Source organism: Nothoprocta perdicaria, unplaced genomic scaffold (assembly GCF_003342845.1).
Source record: "Nothoprocta perdicaria isolate Ctin4 unplaced genomic scaffold, notPer1 scaffold_17, whole genome shotgun sequence".
NCBI lineage: Eukaryota > Metazoa > Chordata > Aves > Tinamiformes > Tinamidae > Nothoprocta > Nothoprocta perdicaria.
In genome coordinates, this window is record NW_020454871.1 from 3,395,080 (window position 1) to 3,411,890 (window position 16,811).

Consider the following 16,811-nt stretch of genomic DNA (forward strand, 5'->3'; position numbering starts at 1 on the left):
ATTCCTGACATCCTTGTGGTGCATGGTAAATTCTATAGGACTTATGTACAGCTGAAGCTGTCGAACTTGGTGTGGAGTAGGAATTATTGTGCTGAGTAAAGTCATATGAAATATTTCTGGTTTTTTTTGGTCCCCTTCTGCTTCAGAGGGAGCTGGATCTAGAATACTGCTGTCTGTACCTTGCCTTCTGACRCTGTGCAAAATGTCTTGATTTTTAGAGAAGGTAACAGGATCGCTGATCCATGTAGGGCACATGTGGGATTTGGGGCCTTGGGCTTTGCTGACCAGTCATGTCAGACTCCTGAGAATAGCTGAATTCCAAAGGGAGGAATAGAAATAATGAAGATATTCAGAAGGGAGAGTTTTCTTCAGAAGGTAACATATCCTCTGCCCAATATAAAGATACCACAACTATTTATTTATTATTAAAGGAACATTCAAAGCAGAAGTGAAAGATGCCTGGGGGAGAGATGGATTGTGCCTGGTTAGTAGAAGAGGAAGTGCTAATAACAGCACAACAGATTTCTCGTTCATGTGAGAAACAGAAAATTTATTTCTTTATGCTGCAAACATTTCTGACAGTTGAGGCGTCTTTCTAGAAAGGCCATTAGTAATCAGAAGTTCTCTGGAATACAAGGATGTATATCTTTGGCTTATAATTAATAATGTAAGAAAATAGTTCACAAACTCTGCACTCCCTGTGACCTAATGCAGTAATTTTAGAGYGTAAGAAATATCTTAGGCCACTCTGTTCATTCTTCCTTTCAAATACAATTTAAAACATACTCTTAAATAGCAACAATTTTTTGGTTACATGGACTACATAGTAGTCCTTTGCAGTAGGAGAAGCTGTGTTTTTACAAAGAAAATCTGTAGTATTTTCCTCCTTGTGCAGTTTAAATTGCTGAAACAGATTTTGCCCAATCTGGCACATCAGTGGCTATGAAATAGATGATGCCTTCTGGCATGTGAAACTTAATGCCTGCATCTGTGACTGCTCCCTCCATAACAGAATCTGAAAACTGGCAGGCTGCATCATATTCAATACCCAGTCTGATACTGAATAGTGGCTTGTACCATTCTTTTCAGTTGCATAAAGTGCAATATTGAAATGTCAGAAAATCTTAATATATCTTTCTGAACACAGCTGATACACAAACAGTAGGTACATCAAATGCCATAGGGATTTTTTTCTTCTAGAAACGCTACTTCATCTGCATATATCATAATTACATTGACAGCAGCTTATGCRTTATCTTATTAAAAGTGTTTCAGCAAAAAAAAAAATCCTGCTCAAGACAGCAGTGAAGAAGGTAGAGGAGMACAACCTCATTGATGGGCTTTGTATTGTGGTTTCAAGGTGCAATTTCTGAAATAGCTTTGATTAGTGATGGTGACATTCTAGGTTGGGTTGTGCTCTGCAGAATTGTTTTCTAAAATTTCCTGGGCTTTGCTGTTGTGATTTGTGAGGGTTTTGAGATTTTATTTAGCTCTTGTCTTCTAATCTCTTTTAGTTACTAAGTAAAATAATGTTTGTGCAGATTCCTGATCCAAGTTAATCATGTTGGCATCAGAGTGTTACAGTATTTTGCAGCTGCCAGGTTGCTAAAAGTTTACATGTAAATTTTCTTTTCATAGAATATCAGAAAAATACCAGTTAGAAGGGGGTTTCTGGAGGCCATCTAGTCCAAGCCCATCCTCAGAGAAGGTCCCATTATATTAGCTTAGCTTGCTCGGAGTCTTTCAGTCGAGTTTTAAATATCTCCAATGATGGGGATAGATTAGGTTTCCCARAGAGGCTCTAGTAGAAAAGATTACTCTTCCTTTGTATTCCTTCMGCTGTGGCGTGTCCACACCTTTGCACCACTGGATGTAGCGCATCTCAGGTGCTTCCCAGTGAATTGCAGTGTGTGCCCCTCAATRCAGACCAAGCACAGCTTGACTGTGGAGAAACAGAGGCAGTGGGGAAAATGGGCTTTTGAAAGGAACAGAGCAAAACTAGCATCTTCAGCACATTTTAAAAAGAATAGAATGAATAGAACATAAAAGTTGACCTATTTCAGGCCTTTAGCTCCCTTAAATTTTAGCTTTACACCTTTGTCAGGAAGTTTTGGCTTAGTGTGCTCCTGTATTGAGTACTCAAATTATAAAGATAAGCTTTGCTTACAAAGTTAATTCAACCTTGGAGATCTTGAAAGATGCATATAATTGCTTTCCAAGTAGAGTGGAGTGCCCGGAGAAACTATCCTTCTTGCCAGAAGAATGATGCTCCAGGTGATGCTCTTCTCAGTAATAACCTCTAATGTTCCTGGTTGAAGTTTCTGAAATTAAGATATCGTTTATAATAATGAGTCATAACTTGTGTTCTCCAACATATTTTTTGACAATTTATTCCTAGAAAAGTGATGTTGAAAGGTTACCTGTAAAGTCTACTATGTCATAAARATAAAAATATCAATGGTCAAAATTGAAAAAGAAGGAACCTTAAGGACTGAATTTTTTTTCTCTTATCTTCCCCCCCCCGCCCCTAGAAAATTTTACTACCAATTAATTTGATGCTAAGAGATAAAGAATTCTGAGTCACTAATAAGTTTGAGCAATTTGGACCTGTCCAAAGCAGGGGAGTTCCTTGCTTATTTAAAAAAAAATATATATATATATGTATATAATTGTCCTGTCCTTTGCAAAGGAGTCTCAAGGCTGTCTCATGTCAATAACATCAGCAGTGAAACTTTTTTGGCTTCTAGTGGTTCTCTTCATGACTGATGTTTCAGCAAGTTGTCTTACGATAACGGTAATGCTATCTAATTTGTGCCTTAGAAATGATTTCCTTTTTTATGCATACTTATCTAATTAGAGTTGYTGAACTTTTTGAACATGTTTGTAGGTATCTAAGTGTTGGAACAGTTCCAGCCTGGCACAGGGGCAGGGACAATCATTTCCTGAACCGGAGTAAAACTGTGTGTATATATTGTATGTATTAGACAAAAGTTACTTGCTCAAACTTGTCTATTTCAGGATTATAGACATTGTAATTTCATCAACTSTGCAAAAGAAAGACATGCTTCTTTTTTTTAGACTTAACATACTTTTTGTTTTGTTTTAGCGTCTTGTCAAGTCAATCTTGTTGTTGGCATTTGCATTTTAGTGCATGTTACACTTGAATTTTATAATTTCAGATGACTGTTATTGTTCTTCAGAGAAAGAACAATAGTTGGACCTAAAGCTTAATTTGTGTGGCTTATCTTTTACAAATAAGTATCAAAATCTATGTCACTTSCTTAATTGTTTCAGATATATCTGATTTCTTTCAGTGGTGAGGTAGTGATGTATGGAATTGCATAAGCATTTGTAAATGTTTCTGTGATGCTGCTAGGAGATTTTGAGCCTCTGAGGTTCACTTGTTTTTGCTTTGGTAGTGTAATCTTTCTGGTCTAGTGGCTGATCAGTCTCCTTCCCTTCTCTGGGCACTGAGAACACTGTTGCAATGCAGAGCCTGTGCACTTATATACCTCGTTAAACAGCCTCTCAGACCGTCAGATAATTTATGTCTTGGATCGAATGTCTCATTAAATTCCAAAGATGCAACGAACTACTTAGGGCTGGCCATTTTCTTAGCTTAAAGTGGCTTTGTATCTCTACTGGCAAATGGACAGGCCGATGGAATCAATGCCCAGCTTCTCTCTCTATGCTAAACTGAAACACGAATTTCGTGTGACCCMTAGAACGTATATGTTTATGTCAAAGTAACTCTCATCTATGAATGGAAAGCTTCACCTCCCATGTAAGCTGGATCAGCAGAGTTAGGTTTCTATGCTTACCAATGTCTTTATCCCTCCTATTCCTTTCTTAAAGAGTTATTCCGTAGTTTTGGTGGGAAGAAGGCAACTGTGCCTGCTTAACTGAAGTGGTATTCTGAACAATATTTTTGAATGTCATTTTAAACTGCTTTTTTCTTCCTAGTTGTGTAGGTAGATGGATCACTGTAGAAACCTGTGCTACTTCATATGTTAATCTTAAGGCTTTAGAAAGAATTAGATAGTAAGAAATACCTTGTTAAGAGTAGTGGATGACTGCATATTGCAGCTCTACTTTTTGTGAAGGAGTATTTGCACAAATGCAGATTCTGAAAGCCTTAAGACCTTAAAAAAAAAAAGGTATAACAAGAAATTTCTTTCAGGATTTTGTTTTGGTTCTGTTTAGGTACTACTTGATATAGCTAAAATGGGTATTATAGCTTGAAAGGCATGCATTTAAAATGACGCGATTTAATAAATACGCAGCAAATAATTGCTGTACATTTGCTGAAGAGAGATGATTTGTAGGGGAGAAAAGAACTAAAATTTGGAGAGAGTGAAGCATAATTATACTACTGCCTGGCTTTAACACTCAGTGTTTGTGTTGTGATGCAGGGAGTCTGCTGCTGTATGAGATCTGGTGAGAGATGTACAAAACACATCTATATTTTTTTCCTCTTTAAAGATAATAATACATAATTTTGAGATATAAGATAATAAGACTAATTACTAGGATAATAATATCCTAATATTTAAATAACCTATTACCTTTTAGACAGACTTTGTGTTTCTCCTAAAATTTTAAAATATGCAGAGGAGGGGTGGAAATGTAAAAACTTTCAGGAAATGAAAATACAGAACCATAATGTACTGTTTGTTAAGCATAAATAGTCTGTATCAGAATGCTTATGTTTTTTGGGAGAAGTGATTGTGATCTAGTTACTTAGTATACTTAGGTTCAAACCCTGTCTTCCCCATTGTAAGATGGATAAATATCTACTTCTGGTGTTTGAAGCATTTCTTTTTTTACCCATTTGTGACCATGTAATTTCTTTTCAGCAATGAACTGATAATAATTTCTTCTTTGAGATTCTCCTCTGATTTTCTTTAGCCCTTATTCTGGGAATGTGCTTCTCGATAGTTGTTCTTTATTTTTGCCCAAGTATATCTTAAAAATACACGTGATGATTATCTGAACAAGGGGGAGTGCTTTTTCTTTATATGTTGTAAGTCTTCTATGAGTCTACTATATATCTTTATAAGTTTATAATGGCCTTGGAAACTATTTTAAGGATTTGTCTCATCCATTGCCTCTTGACTGTTCATGTAACCTCTTCAAAATTTTAAATGCTGAAGYTTAACATCCTGCCTTGGCAAAATATTTAACTATATAGTTATTTTTTTTTCTGCTGAAATTTGTTCTATTACAATAATACATTGTCCTAGTGTGTAGTGAAATTCTGGTTTATAATAAACAGCCATAAAGTATGTAGCATCTCCAGTGCTTTCCCCTTTCCTTCCACACCACCCCCCTGGCATTCACAAGGAATTATGACCATAGAATGATTAATTTAAAGTTTGTGGTAGCTTTTAGCACAAGAGTTTATGCGCAGCAAAGCACAACAGCATGAATGATCATAGTTTGTCTCCTAGAAACAGTATTACTTTTAAGAAAGATTTCTTCCCATTAGGAATAGCTAATTACTTGAGAAAAAGCATGTTAATTAAATATATATGTGCTATGTGTGTATTTATAYACATAATATTTCAATATGTGGCAGCATGCCTTAGTTACTCAGTGATTATAATTCCTGTAGACTATATACTTGTTCACTCATTTTTCTCAAAGCATTTTCTTAGGCTCTTGTGAAGGACTTAGTTTCATCTGCCCTGAGACATAAGAAAGAAGTCCTGAATATGGAAATATGGTCCTAGTGCCATAGCACCTTATGGTCAGAAGGTCTGAATCACACACTTCAAATTGATGTTGCAAGATGCTGCACCTAATGTGACTGTATAATTTCAATTGTTTTTATAGAAGAAACCTACTAGTCTGCCCCAGCATTCTGCTGGACAGCGTAAAGGCTTCATTTGTTCTCTGGTGCTACTATTGTATTGCTGTGGATATGAAACGCTTAGCTTGACTTTATGGTGGCTAGCATTTAACAGTGGCATYTGCAATGGCATTTGACATTAACACGAGATTAACAGCTTGTTGCACTTGCTCCAGTCATTGAACCTTTCCAGGAGTACAGTCTGTGCAACTGTTTTCTCTGAAATAGATGACTGGGATTTTCTGGGATTTTTTTTTTTTTAATTTTTTTTTTACAGAGAAGGAATGAATAAAGGGAAAATAAAATGAAAAAAAAAAATACCAGTAAGATGGCACTGTGCCTTTTGTTAAATGACTCTGGATCTCTATTTTTCATAAGAAAAATCTAAACAACTAATCAACTGCAAATTTGCTAAAGTATGATGAACAGAGCTTCACCTAGTATTTTTGCAAAAGGCATACCGATCACTYGAGGTGATATTAGCCCTCTACTGAAACAGAAAACAATCTGTCAGTGTATGAATCTCAAGAACTTCATATKCTTTTAATATAAATCTTTAATAGTCATTTTGAATGATAATTCTTTGGTTTGGGGAAGTACATATGTTCAGTTTCTCATGCTGATTTTTCTTCCCTGTCTCATAAATACTTCCTATTACAGGTGGTTGTGGTATGCATGTATTTTTGTAAAGATGCTATGTGTTTTTTTTTTTTTTTAGTTTTGGAGCTTCAGCAGTTCTCAATCACCAACTTTCTCTAATTGCTGAATAACGGACCAGTGTGTTCAGCAGTTGATAACAGGGGGAGAAATGTTGCTGCCCCTTTTTCAGTGTGTTTTCTGGCTTGGGGAACAAGAATGTGATATCGTGGAGCCTGATGGTGGCTGTAGGAGGAGACATTTAGGGAAAACGTGCAAGACTTCCTGGCTTTTGCAGTTTGTCCCCTTGCAGCAGGGTGGACTTGTCTGTGAGACTTGGAAACTTGTGTACCTGCCTATTTCCTTTGCTCCCTGTATATGGATTAATTGTATATGAATTTTTGTAATTCTCTGAACTTGCTGATGCTGTCTGTCTGCAAAACCACCTCTGTCAGCAAACTACTGAAACTTTRCTACGTGTTAGGTAAAGGTCTACTTTTTATCTCTCTTAAACAAAACCCTTGGTAGTTTCACTAAGTACGCCCTGCTTCTTGTGCTGCAAGATGTAGTGAAGGTGAGTTCACCACAAGGAACCTTTTTAGCCTCTCCTCGCAATGCATCACAGGCTGTTTACAAAGCGGCTGCTGCCTCTCTTTGTTCATTTTATTTGCTCTTTGAGACCGGTATTAGTGCTGCTAGACACCTCTTGAGACGGAGAAACCAGACGGAGTCTGCGGTACTCGAGGTGCCGCTTTCTGAGGAGTTAGGTAACAGCTCAATGATGTTCATTGTCAGCTTCTCAAAACATTTCTGTGTGATATCCAACATTCTTCCAGCCTCTTGGGCTGCCTCTGCACATTGACCTGAGGGTTTGAGAGCTCTCAGTGCTAAGTTGAAGATCTTTCTTGAGTTGAAACCTGCATTCACAAGCCGTGTTATGTAGACAGGGTTTGCAATGATTTTCCTTTAAGTTCACTGTATAATGTTGATTGACACTGAAACTTCCCTGACTGTTTTTGCACACTTACTCTGTTTTGTGGGGTGGATCTGGGGTTCCTCATCTTCAGCATGGTGTCTGACAGCCTGAAAAATCATGTCATTTGCAAACTGGGGATTTCACTGTTCATTTTGTTCTTTAGAGCACAGATGAAACTGTGGAATAGAAGTGGTCTCAGCAACCCCCGGGTTCCTCCTGGGAACTTGTCTCGAACCTGAGAGAAGTGGTCATTAAACTTTAGTATCCACAAGAACTCTAGCGGTTAAYGACAGTTCGCTTTACAGAAGGCACATGCACAGTTTTGTATAGCCTGTGTTTATCCATGTGATCCTATTKTTATACAATTATTATATAATATGCCCTCCTACCGGGGTAAAAATTGTTCTCACCAATTTGTAGTTCCCATGATCCCCCTAGAACTGTTTTTTTTTCTTTTTTTTTTTTTTTTTTTTAAGCTCCATGGTTTTACAGTGGAATTCTTTCTGGACTCTTGGATAAATGCTGTTCGTGATGTTGATAATGTTTGATGCATGCATGGTGACTTATAAAGGTGTCACTTTTTATTTAATACTTCCGGAAAATTAACTTCAAATTGATGTAGTTTCTCTGGTCTGACTGCTACAAGACTGCCTGAGGGTTGGGCCTCTCCCCAGCATCTTCAGGAACAAGATCAACACAAAGAATTTGTTGAGCTTCTCTACTCTGACCTGACCATTCCTGAGTATGTCTTTTTTAAACCTTTATCATCAAGCTGTTCTAATGATTCCCACAGCTGGATTCCAACTTCTGATGTGTTTGAAGAACTCTGTATTGTAAATTTGAACATGCTTTGCTCTTCAAATGCCTTTCATTTGTGGTTTTCATTTCTTTTTACATTTAATGTGCCCTATTTTGAGTTGTTCTCTTTGAGTAAACTTCAGTTTCTTAAATGCTGACCTTTTTTCCCTCTTGATGGTGGGAATGGGTTGTTTTTTTTCTCTGTTTYGCCTTTGAAAGCTAGTGAATGCTTTATCCAGGTTGCTAATACAGGAAGGGGTCCAAGCTGCTCTTAGACCTTCTTTAGTTTAGAATTGCACTTTCTGTTTTATTTATKAAGTTTTACTGTTCGCTGCCTTTTGTCTTATTTTGAAGTCCTGTATCTGAATACTGATTTAGTTGATTTTTCTCTCAGCCTCAAGATTACACCTAATAGTGCTTAGAACTGTATGGAAGCTTTCCCACTAATGCTYTTAAACAAGGCTTGTGCACTAGTCAAGACCAAATCCTACATTTATGTAGAATTTTTTTAGACTTTTTAGGAAGCCTAATTTTTATGTGGAATGATGTGAAAATTGGAAGATGAACAGATGTTTTTTGCCTTATGATCATCAGCTTTGAGGAGAGTAGTGTTAGAGCAGTAGTACAGTCTTACTGTTCTGTGCTTGAAATAGAAAGAGTGGGCTCAAAGAAATCACGTTTTGCTACGAGTAGTGTTCATGCATTAGATTTTTTTAAGTCAAAACTTTGCAAAATAACTAAGAAACTTGTATGATTTTTTTCCCCAAAAGAGTATTGTTGTCATCTTCTTTTTCACATAGTTGTAATAATAAATCTCTATCACATTCTATGTGAGTAAAGCCACATGTTTTATTACAGATTATATATGCAAGTTTCTTGTTAAAAAGTCTTTCAAAGTCTTTCTTGCAGAACAAAGACTTGTTCAAGAAAGTGTTTGAATTGAATATAAATTTGCCCATTTGCCTAGGCTAGGGGGGAAAAAGAAAACTGAGATGGATGAAAATGAATATTCCTAAAAGATTTTTGGTATGAAATATATCTATAAAAGTAGAGGAAGTAAAGCTTTTGAGTGCAGATGTCTTGCTTGGATACTTTCAAAGTCAGCATGCACTCCATTCAGAAAACAATTCAGATTCAGTTATATAAAACTGAATTTCTGGAAATGCTTTCTTTCTATTTTAATCACAGAGGCCAAGAATACTTATTTGTCATTGCTTGCTGAATTTCTTTGCACTTTTACTTTTCAGACAAAAATAAACAACTCTTCTTGCTAGGCAGTCATGCATTTAAATATTTTCAAATCACTGAAAACAGTTAAACTTTATTATCTATTATGTTGCCTATTTGCTTACCAGCTGCTATTCCTTTTACCAACAAAATTACCATTTGCATCCTTTCTGATTTATTTTTTGGTTCTAGCGTTTTACTTCAGGGTTGTTTGTTTCCCTCTCCAAATACATAACTGCCGATAAAACTTCCATTATAGTAATTCAAACAAGTTCTTCAGTTCAAGCAGTAACATCGGCGTTCCTTTTCAGACTTAATAACATCAAATGATTAAACTAATGGAGCCATAACCTAAAAGCATTGATACTGTTTATTATTCAGACTGCTTTAGCAGATGATTTCATGGTTATTCAAATAGCCTTAATAGCTAAGAGGGTGCTGTGGTCACTGTAGTGGGATTTTTTCTTTTACTTTTACTTTTCCCACCCTATCTACTCAAGTTTAAGAAGCTACTTCAATATAATTTTAAAATTACTTAATTGGTGGTACTTGGTAATCCATTGAGTATCAGGAATGGATGCAGTTGAAAATATAGTCAACATCACGTATGTAATAATGTAATAAAACTATCATGCATTTGAATGTACTTCTGAAAGGTTATAGTGCAGTTATTGCTGATATGACTCATTATTTTCCAAAAACAAATTTTGCTCTTAGAACACTTTCTGTATTTGAGGGTTTTTTATTATTATTTATTTGCTATATACTGTTTTTCGACCGTCCCTGCAGCGACTTTTTCTGGATATTTATTGTTGCGTGTTCACTTATTTTTAATGACAAGGGAAAAGGAAAACAAGACTTTCTTAAGAACTTTATGGAATAAAGCTATCTGAAACTCTCTGAAAACAACTTAATATCAAATAAGAATGAAAAATGAAACCCAGTATCGTTTTTCATTTTATTTCATTGTGTTTCATGTTTATCTTGACTAAACAAGACTTGTTTATCTGACCTTTCGGGCTGGCTGGGCTGCAGATCTGCAGTACGAGCTTTCTGCGGGAGCTGCCCTTGGCTCCTGCAGAGTGTTCCACCTAGCAGACAAGTAGTGAAGATGCTGGAGGTTCCCACCTCTGATCCCACAGCTCGGAGGTGGCCTTTGGCACTGTCTTCTTAAAAACTGGCCAAGATTAAGGATGTAGTGGTTTGTAGAGCATGAATCACCTCCAAAGCTGGAATTCAAATTTGAAATGTTAGAGGAAGGACCTGAAAACAAGTGAACCCTGCAGTGCCCTTAAGTGAAGGGAGCTGCTGAGTTTGCCTTTGTGTCCTTGAAGATGGGGGCTTCTAAGCTGTGCAAGGGGAGATGAGCAGCATGACATGCAATAGGGCTCTGCAGTGGAGGGAGCAAGTGCTTGTCAAGCAGGCATGTCTCATACACTGAGAATGGAAGGTGGACTTCGTGGAGAACCTCTTATGTCATTATTTTCATTTCCTSCTTTGGAGGGTTTTTCAGTTTGCTTTCAGCATTATGGTCTCACTAGGAATTTTATCTGCAGAGACTCTTTTTTTTTCTAGTTCTCTTTATGTTTTGTTCTATGTGGTATCATAATGTACCCTGAAAAATATGATGTCATGACTTCTGGTGGAGATCTCTGCTGTGTAATGGTGTGTCACTTAGTGGCTATTCTAATACAAATTTTAAAAATAGTGATTTACACTAGAATAATTTATGTCTGAGTAAGCAGAATGTCTTCAGACTAATCTCTGTTGTTGTTTTGTTACTGTACTGTAAGTCCTTTGCTTTTTTTACAGTTAGCAGCAGATTTTATTATTCAAACTGGCCKTTGATATTAACAGAGAACTTCACAGCTGTTGGTTTATAGAAATCAGTTTAATTTCAAGAAAAGAAAAATATTTGATCTTCTTTTACACAGCTATTCCTTAAATCATTTATATAACAAAGTACATGCATTAATAAGATCATTCATTTAACCAAGTACATGCATTAATAAGGTAAAATCTGTTTGAACCTTGGCTACTTCTTAATCTTGAAATTAGACTTAAAAGAATGAAATATTAGAATTTTTATCAATAAATTTAAATGGAAATGGCATAATTTGAACTAATGGTTGAATAAAGTGGTGACATTCCCACATTAAATATGAAGATTTGGTATATTACATTAGATATTTTCACTTATTTTTATGAAGACTAGAATTTTTATGAGCAGTAATTCAGAAAAATGTGTCTGCTTAATGGAATCATTCTCCTTAAGACTATTTATACAGACATTGTTTTCTGCCCTTCTGCTGTCCTCTCTTTTTAACCAGAGTATTTTTTTTGTGTCTGTTTCTTTTTCTCCCCTTAGTTTCAGCCCAGACTCTCAAGAGCAACCTTGACTCCATGGCCCACCAGATCCAGCGCCTYGAAAATGACATTGAACATTTCCCTAAAACAAGAGACGCACAGGATAAATTTGTGGAAAAGATGAGCATATCCTTTTTGTGTTTCTTGGTGGTCATCTGAATGTTCTACTTGTCTGGTAAAGTATTTGCATCACTTGAAAGAGGGGGAAAAATAATTTCAATGATTTTTTTCCCTGGTACTAGCACAGTGTGTAAATATGTAATTGCCTGAGATTTAAGGATTGCTTGCAGTGCACTTTGAAGTTATTGGGATCCTGAAGCTGACCTGGACAGTAGGCCACTAGGAGCAGCTGGTTTCAAAACCTGATAAGAATTACAACCATGTTAGAGCAGACAGTAACGTATGGTTTAAAATAAAAGAAAATATTAAAATATTCCTTGCATAAATTTAATTTTATATTAAATAACTTATGATTCTTGGGACAACTTGTCCGTGAGCTGATCCATGGCACAAATTATACTTTAATATCAAATGGTAAATAATTTAACTTTAGCTGTGGGCTGTTTCTTTTATAATTAGTCTAGCTTCATGCAGCTGGGGAGTCTGATTCAACAGTTTTAAAAAGTAATTAGAGATTATGACAAATTTTGGTGTTTTATTTCAGTGTTTGGGCCTTTAATTAAAGAATTTTAAATGGAAAACTATGAATTCTCTACTCCTGATAGGAATATGCCTAATCTTCTTTTTAGTGATGTTAGAATAGATGTATGTAGATACATGCATAGATCTATACTTTCCTAGATAGGGGTTGAGAAATATATTCTGTTAATGGGGTTTAACTTTGCATATTATTAGAAGGGTTAAAGATAGAACAGAATAAAATGCTATTTCAGGGGGGCAGCCATGGAAAGTTGAACAGTTAATGGCACTTCAAGCAAGTATTTTAATGCACCTGTTGAAGTTAGTTATTTATTTCAGATAAAAAGTTTTCTAGACAGTATTTATTCATGTTAAATAGAACAATCTTGTGAAATAATTATGTTTTCATAAATGAGCACCATTCATTGAAGCAAAATCCTCACTTAAAATCAASCTTTCAGCTTCTCAGATTTCTCAACCGCTATCAGTGCGTGCTCACAGTCCTATGCTGTGGTCCAGTAGTGACTATTGCCGCACAGTAAAACATGAGTTTTATTAATTCCATACTTGATTGACATGAGTGGCAAAAAAATAAAAATAAAAAWAAAATCTGGGAAAAAAATCTACTTTRGCTTCTGCAGGGCTTTTGTGCATTGAGAATGTTAGAAAATATTTAATGTTCATTGAACAATCACTGCTAATTCTCTTTGCACGGTACCACAAATTCTCCTAGAGTGTGCCACGAGGGAAGAAGCAAATCTGCTTTACATCAGAATCTCAGCATCTTGAATTTCTTTCAATTATTTATTTATTTTCTTTCCCCCTCGCCCCTCTCGGAATGACTGAGCAGCAGGACATCGTTAACACTGTGACAAGGAGCACTGAAGGAATGTTAATGACATTAACTCTCCTGTCATCCCATAGCACTTGGGATTTCCTCCTGGCTTGTTATGGAGAAATCCTTCACTGCAAGCCTTTTGAGATGTCACTTCTAGGAAAGCCTGTTTTGTTTTTCAGCTGATTTGAAATGCACTGGTGCCTTCATTTCTGCATGAATATGAATATTAGCATCTGAATTCATTCATAACCAGAGGCTCCTCAAAAATAATCCAAAAGGGAGAAAATTTCTAGGAATTTTTATGTGCCCCTGCTTTTGAAATAACTGGTACTTTCCCTGACTCTATTTAAATGTATTTTTAAATATAGAGGCATTTTCTAGTTCTTTGGAAGTTGGAGAAGAAAAACTTACTCAAAGATTTTGAATTCTAGGTCACTTATAATCCTTTTTGTCCAAGTTATAAAAGGGCTTTTGGCTTATGATATTTATCTAAAGGATTTTTTGTTTTGTTCTTGCTATCTACAGAAATGACATTTGAAATTATTTTCTTGGGGAAGTCCAGCCCTTGACTGAAAGAAGTATTGGGGAAAATCATGGTGATATATCCAGATAAGATATCTTTTCCCTGAATAAGATACCTTTTCTCAGGAAAGTATCTAGGGAGAAAAGGTCCTTCTTTCTGATGTTTAGACATCRATAAGGCTGTGGTCCTTTTTCTTTTGTTTGTTTCTTTTTCTTCTTTTGTTTTTCTCCAGACCTGCTTCTCAAGCTTCGTTCTTGCTCTGTCTACTCCCAAGGAGAAAAAAWTTCTAATTTGTCCTTAAAGGCAGCAAAGAAGCACTTGCCCTTGCTTCAAAGTCATGGAGAATTGTGTGATGAACAACAAAGGAACAGGAAGGTCTGGGTGTAGCATTCGATTGGGGTTGCGTTTGTCTTATAGCAGCATAGTCAGAGGCCTTCATGCCCTGTGGTTCATGACCTGCATATTATTTCTTCTCTGATTGCTCGGACACTCTGCACGACGTACAGTTTATTATATGAAAGGTGATCCTGCTTCTCTCTGCTACTTAGCTTGTTGCCTCAGATGATTTTGGTACCCAGACTTGCTCCAAATTGTCACAAAAGCCTCAAAGCTCCAGTGTAGGGTTTGTTCACTTTGCAGTAGCTGTTGTCAGTCCGTGCACTTGCTAGCAAAGGTAATTTTGCCATTTCTGTATCAGATGAGATGTTTTCGTGAGCTGCGTGGTGTGTAAGGGACTGAGTATCCACCAAATGTGGATGCCCCAAATTTATCTCTATTTTGTTGCCCCAAMTGCATGAAAAGAATCCCTGGCATGCATTTTTGAAATGAAAATCAACAGGGTATTATTTTATGAGAGGTTACATTTAAAAACCTTTTATCTCTGAACACTTGCTTCATATGTAAATGGCTGTGCGAACGCAACCAAGACACGCTTGATTAAACCAATCGTGCTCGCAATTCTGAGAAGTACTTCTGAAGGCCTGACGTATTTGATCAGCATAGGCAGAAAATCTCACTTCTGAAAGTACTGTGATGGAAGATAGGAAGAATTAGTACAAACATATAATCTGCCTTGCCTTTCCAAACTAGCAGCTTTTTCAGTAAATTCAGGGCATTGACAATACGTAGGTGTTTTTTTCCTTCCTTTCATTCTTTTATTTTTTACATTGTTAGTTATTCAAGCTCATAACCTCTCAGTATTTTGAATCCTGTTGAAGAACTGACCTAGCCATGTTCAAAACGAGGTTACAATTTATGCTGTCATGTTTATGCAATTGCCATTCTGGAAAACAACCTCTTCAATCTTGAGGTCAAATGCACTTAAGTTGTCTCCTTACTCTTTGAAGAGTGTTTCTCCAGTGTATGAGGAAGTCTGCTTGTGCCAGGGTAGCCTTTACATAGGTTCCAKTTGAAAAACTAGGTAGTTGTGAGTTTAGAAAAATCACCTTTCTGATTTTTAGAAAAATCAAGGATTTCATTGTAATTTCATTGTACTGTTGCTTTTATTTCCTTCATAGGAAAGAGCTTCATACAAGTTCTAGGGAATTTTACCTTTTTTTAATATATTATTTTAGAATTATTGTACAGTTTTTTTCAATAGTCATTTTAGGTAAAACATGATCATTTATTTATTAACATGTTATGAATTTCACTTGTTCTTAAATGTTCGACTTAATGGCTTGTGCAAGCTGCTAAAATTTGTGGAATAAAAGTCTGCAYGTGCAGGTGTAGTGCCAATTTATTTTATTTATATCCCAGAAAGTATAAGTTTATATTTTACTTATCGTATGAATCAAATCACTTTTTTAGTCTGCTTTCAATATATACTATCTAAAAAAGGAACTTTTTCAGGTTGAGATATTTCATGTTAGGTTATTTAATTTGTTGTACTGTTTATGTGTGTGGTTATGCGAAACAGAATTTGGGAAACTATAACATTCCRAATATTTTTGTCCTAATATGGATTTTATATGATACTTCACTGGGTTCTTGCTATCTACTTAACTTTTTTCTCTTTCCAGTCTTGAATTTTAATGTTTGCATTTGTGCTTTAATGAGGAATTTTGGATAGATTTGTGTAATAGATAATGAAATGAAGCCTATTCTATTCCTTTATGAAAAAGAATTATATAAACCAATAGAGAGAGATTAGCAAATCATTGTTGCAGTGTTTGACTAATTATATTAAAATTGTTAACTTGCTTTGAGACGAGATCAGTCTTACCGGCTGCCATAAGGGCATAAACAAAATAGCAATGTACTTCAAGTGAGCTATCAGTCAAGTGCTTGAGGGACCAGTATAAAGTCCACTTTCATGTAACACCTCCATGAATAGTCTGGAAAAGAAAACAAACATTTAAATCCACAGGTAACAAATGCATAAATAATGAAAACACAAGTGAGAAATACAGAMTGACTCAGGGAGAATAAAAGTATCAGAACAGTTGAAGTACAGTGACCCTGAAAAAGAGTTTGCTAGTATATTTGAGAGAAAAAATAATAGTTTATCAATGTGTTTATGAAGATATAGTTCATTAAAAAAAATGAATTGTATTCTCTTTTCTCTATAATAAAAAACATGAAGCAAGCACCGTTTGAAAATGCAATACAGATCATATGTTCACAGTCCTTTCTAGAACAAAATTACTTTAAGAGGCTCGTCTTGATTGTGTTCTGTTGAGAAGCTTTTTTAAAACGTGTGATCAGTGGGGTTTTTTTTATGTTCATGTACGTATTATATATTGGAGAAATTAGGCAGGCTTGATAAGTTAGGTAAGTTAGAACTTCGACGTGGAATTGAACACAGGGCTGTTACGTTGGAGCTATCTATCACAGTTGTGAAGTGGTTCTTTTTGCGGAGACAAACTGAGAGATTTGGAATAAAGCTATACATCATTTTCAAGGTTTTTTTAGAAATATTTTTCTTGTTTCTTTTTGGTTCGGGCATGACTTCATG

At 35.8% G+C, this 16,811-nt stretch overlaps 1 protein-coding gene across 2 annotated transcripts in view; it reads left to right on the plus strand.

The window, feature by feature from the left end:
• DIAPH2 (diaphanous related formin 2) overlaps positions 1-16,811 on the plus strand; it is a 133,431-nt gene that overhangs the window by 68,798 nt on the left and 47,822 nt on the right. For both annotated transcript variants that reach the window (XM_026035977.1, XM_026035978.1), the window contains exon 22: positions 11,857-11,981. In XM_026035977.1, coding sequence (XP_025891762.1) covers positions 11,857-11,981 — 125 coding nt within the window. The remainder of the gene's footprint in view (positions 1-11,856; positions 11,982-16,811) is intronic.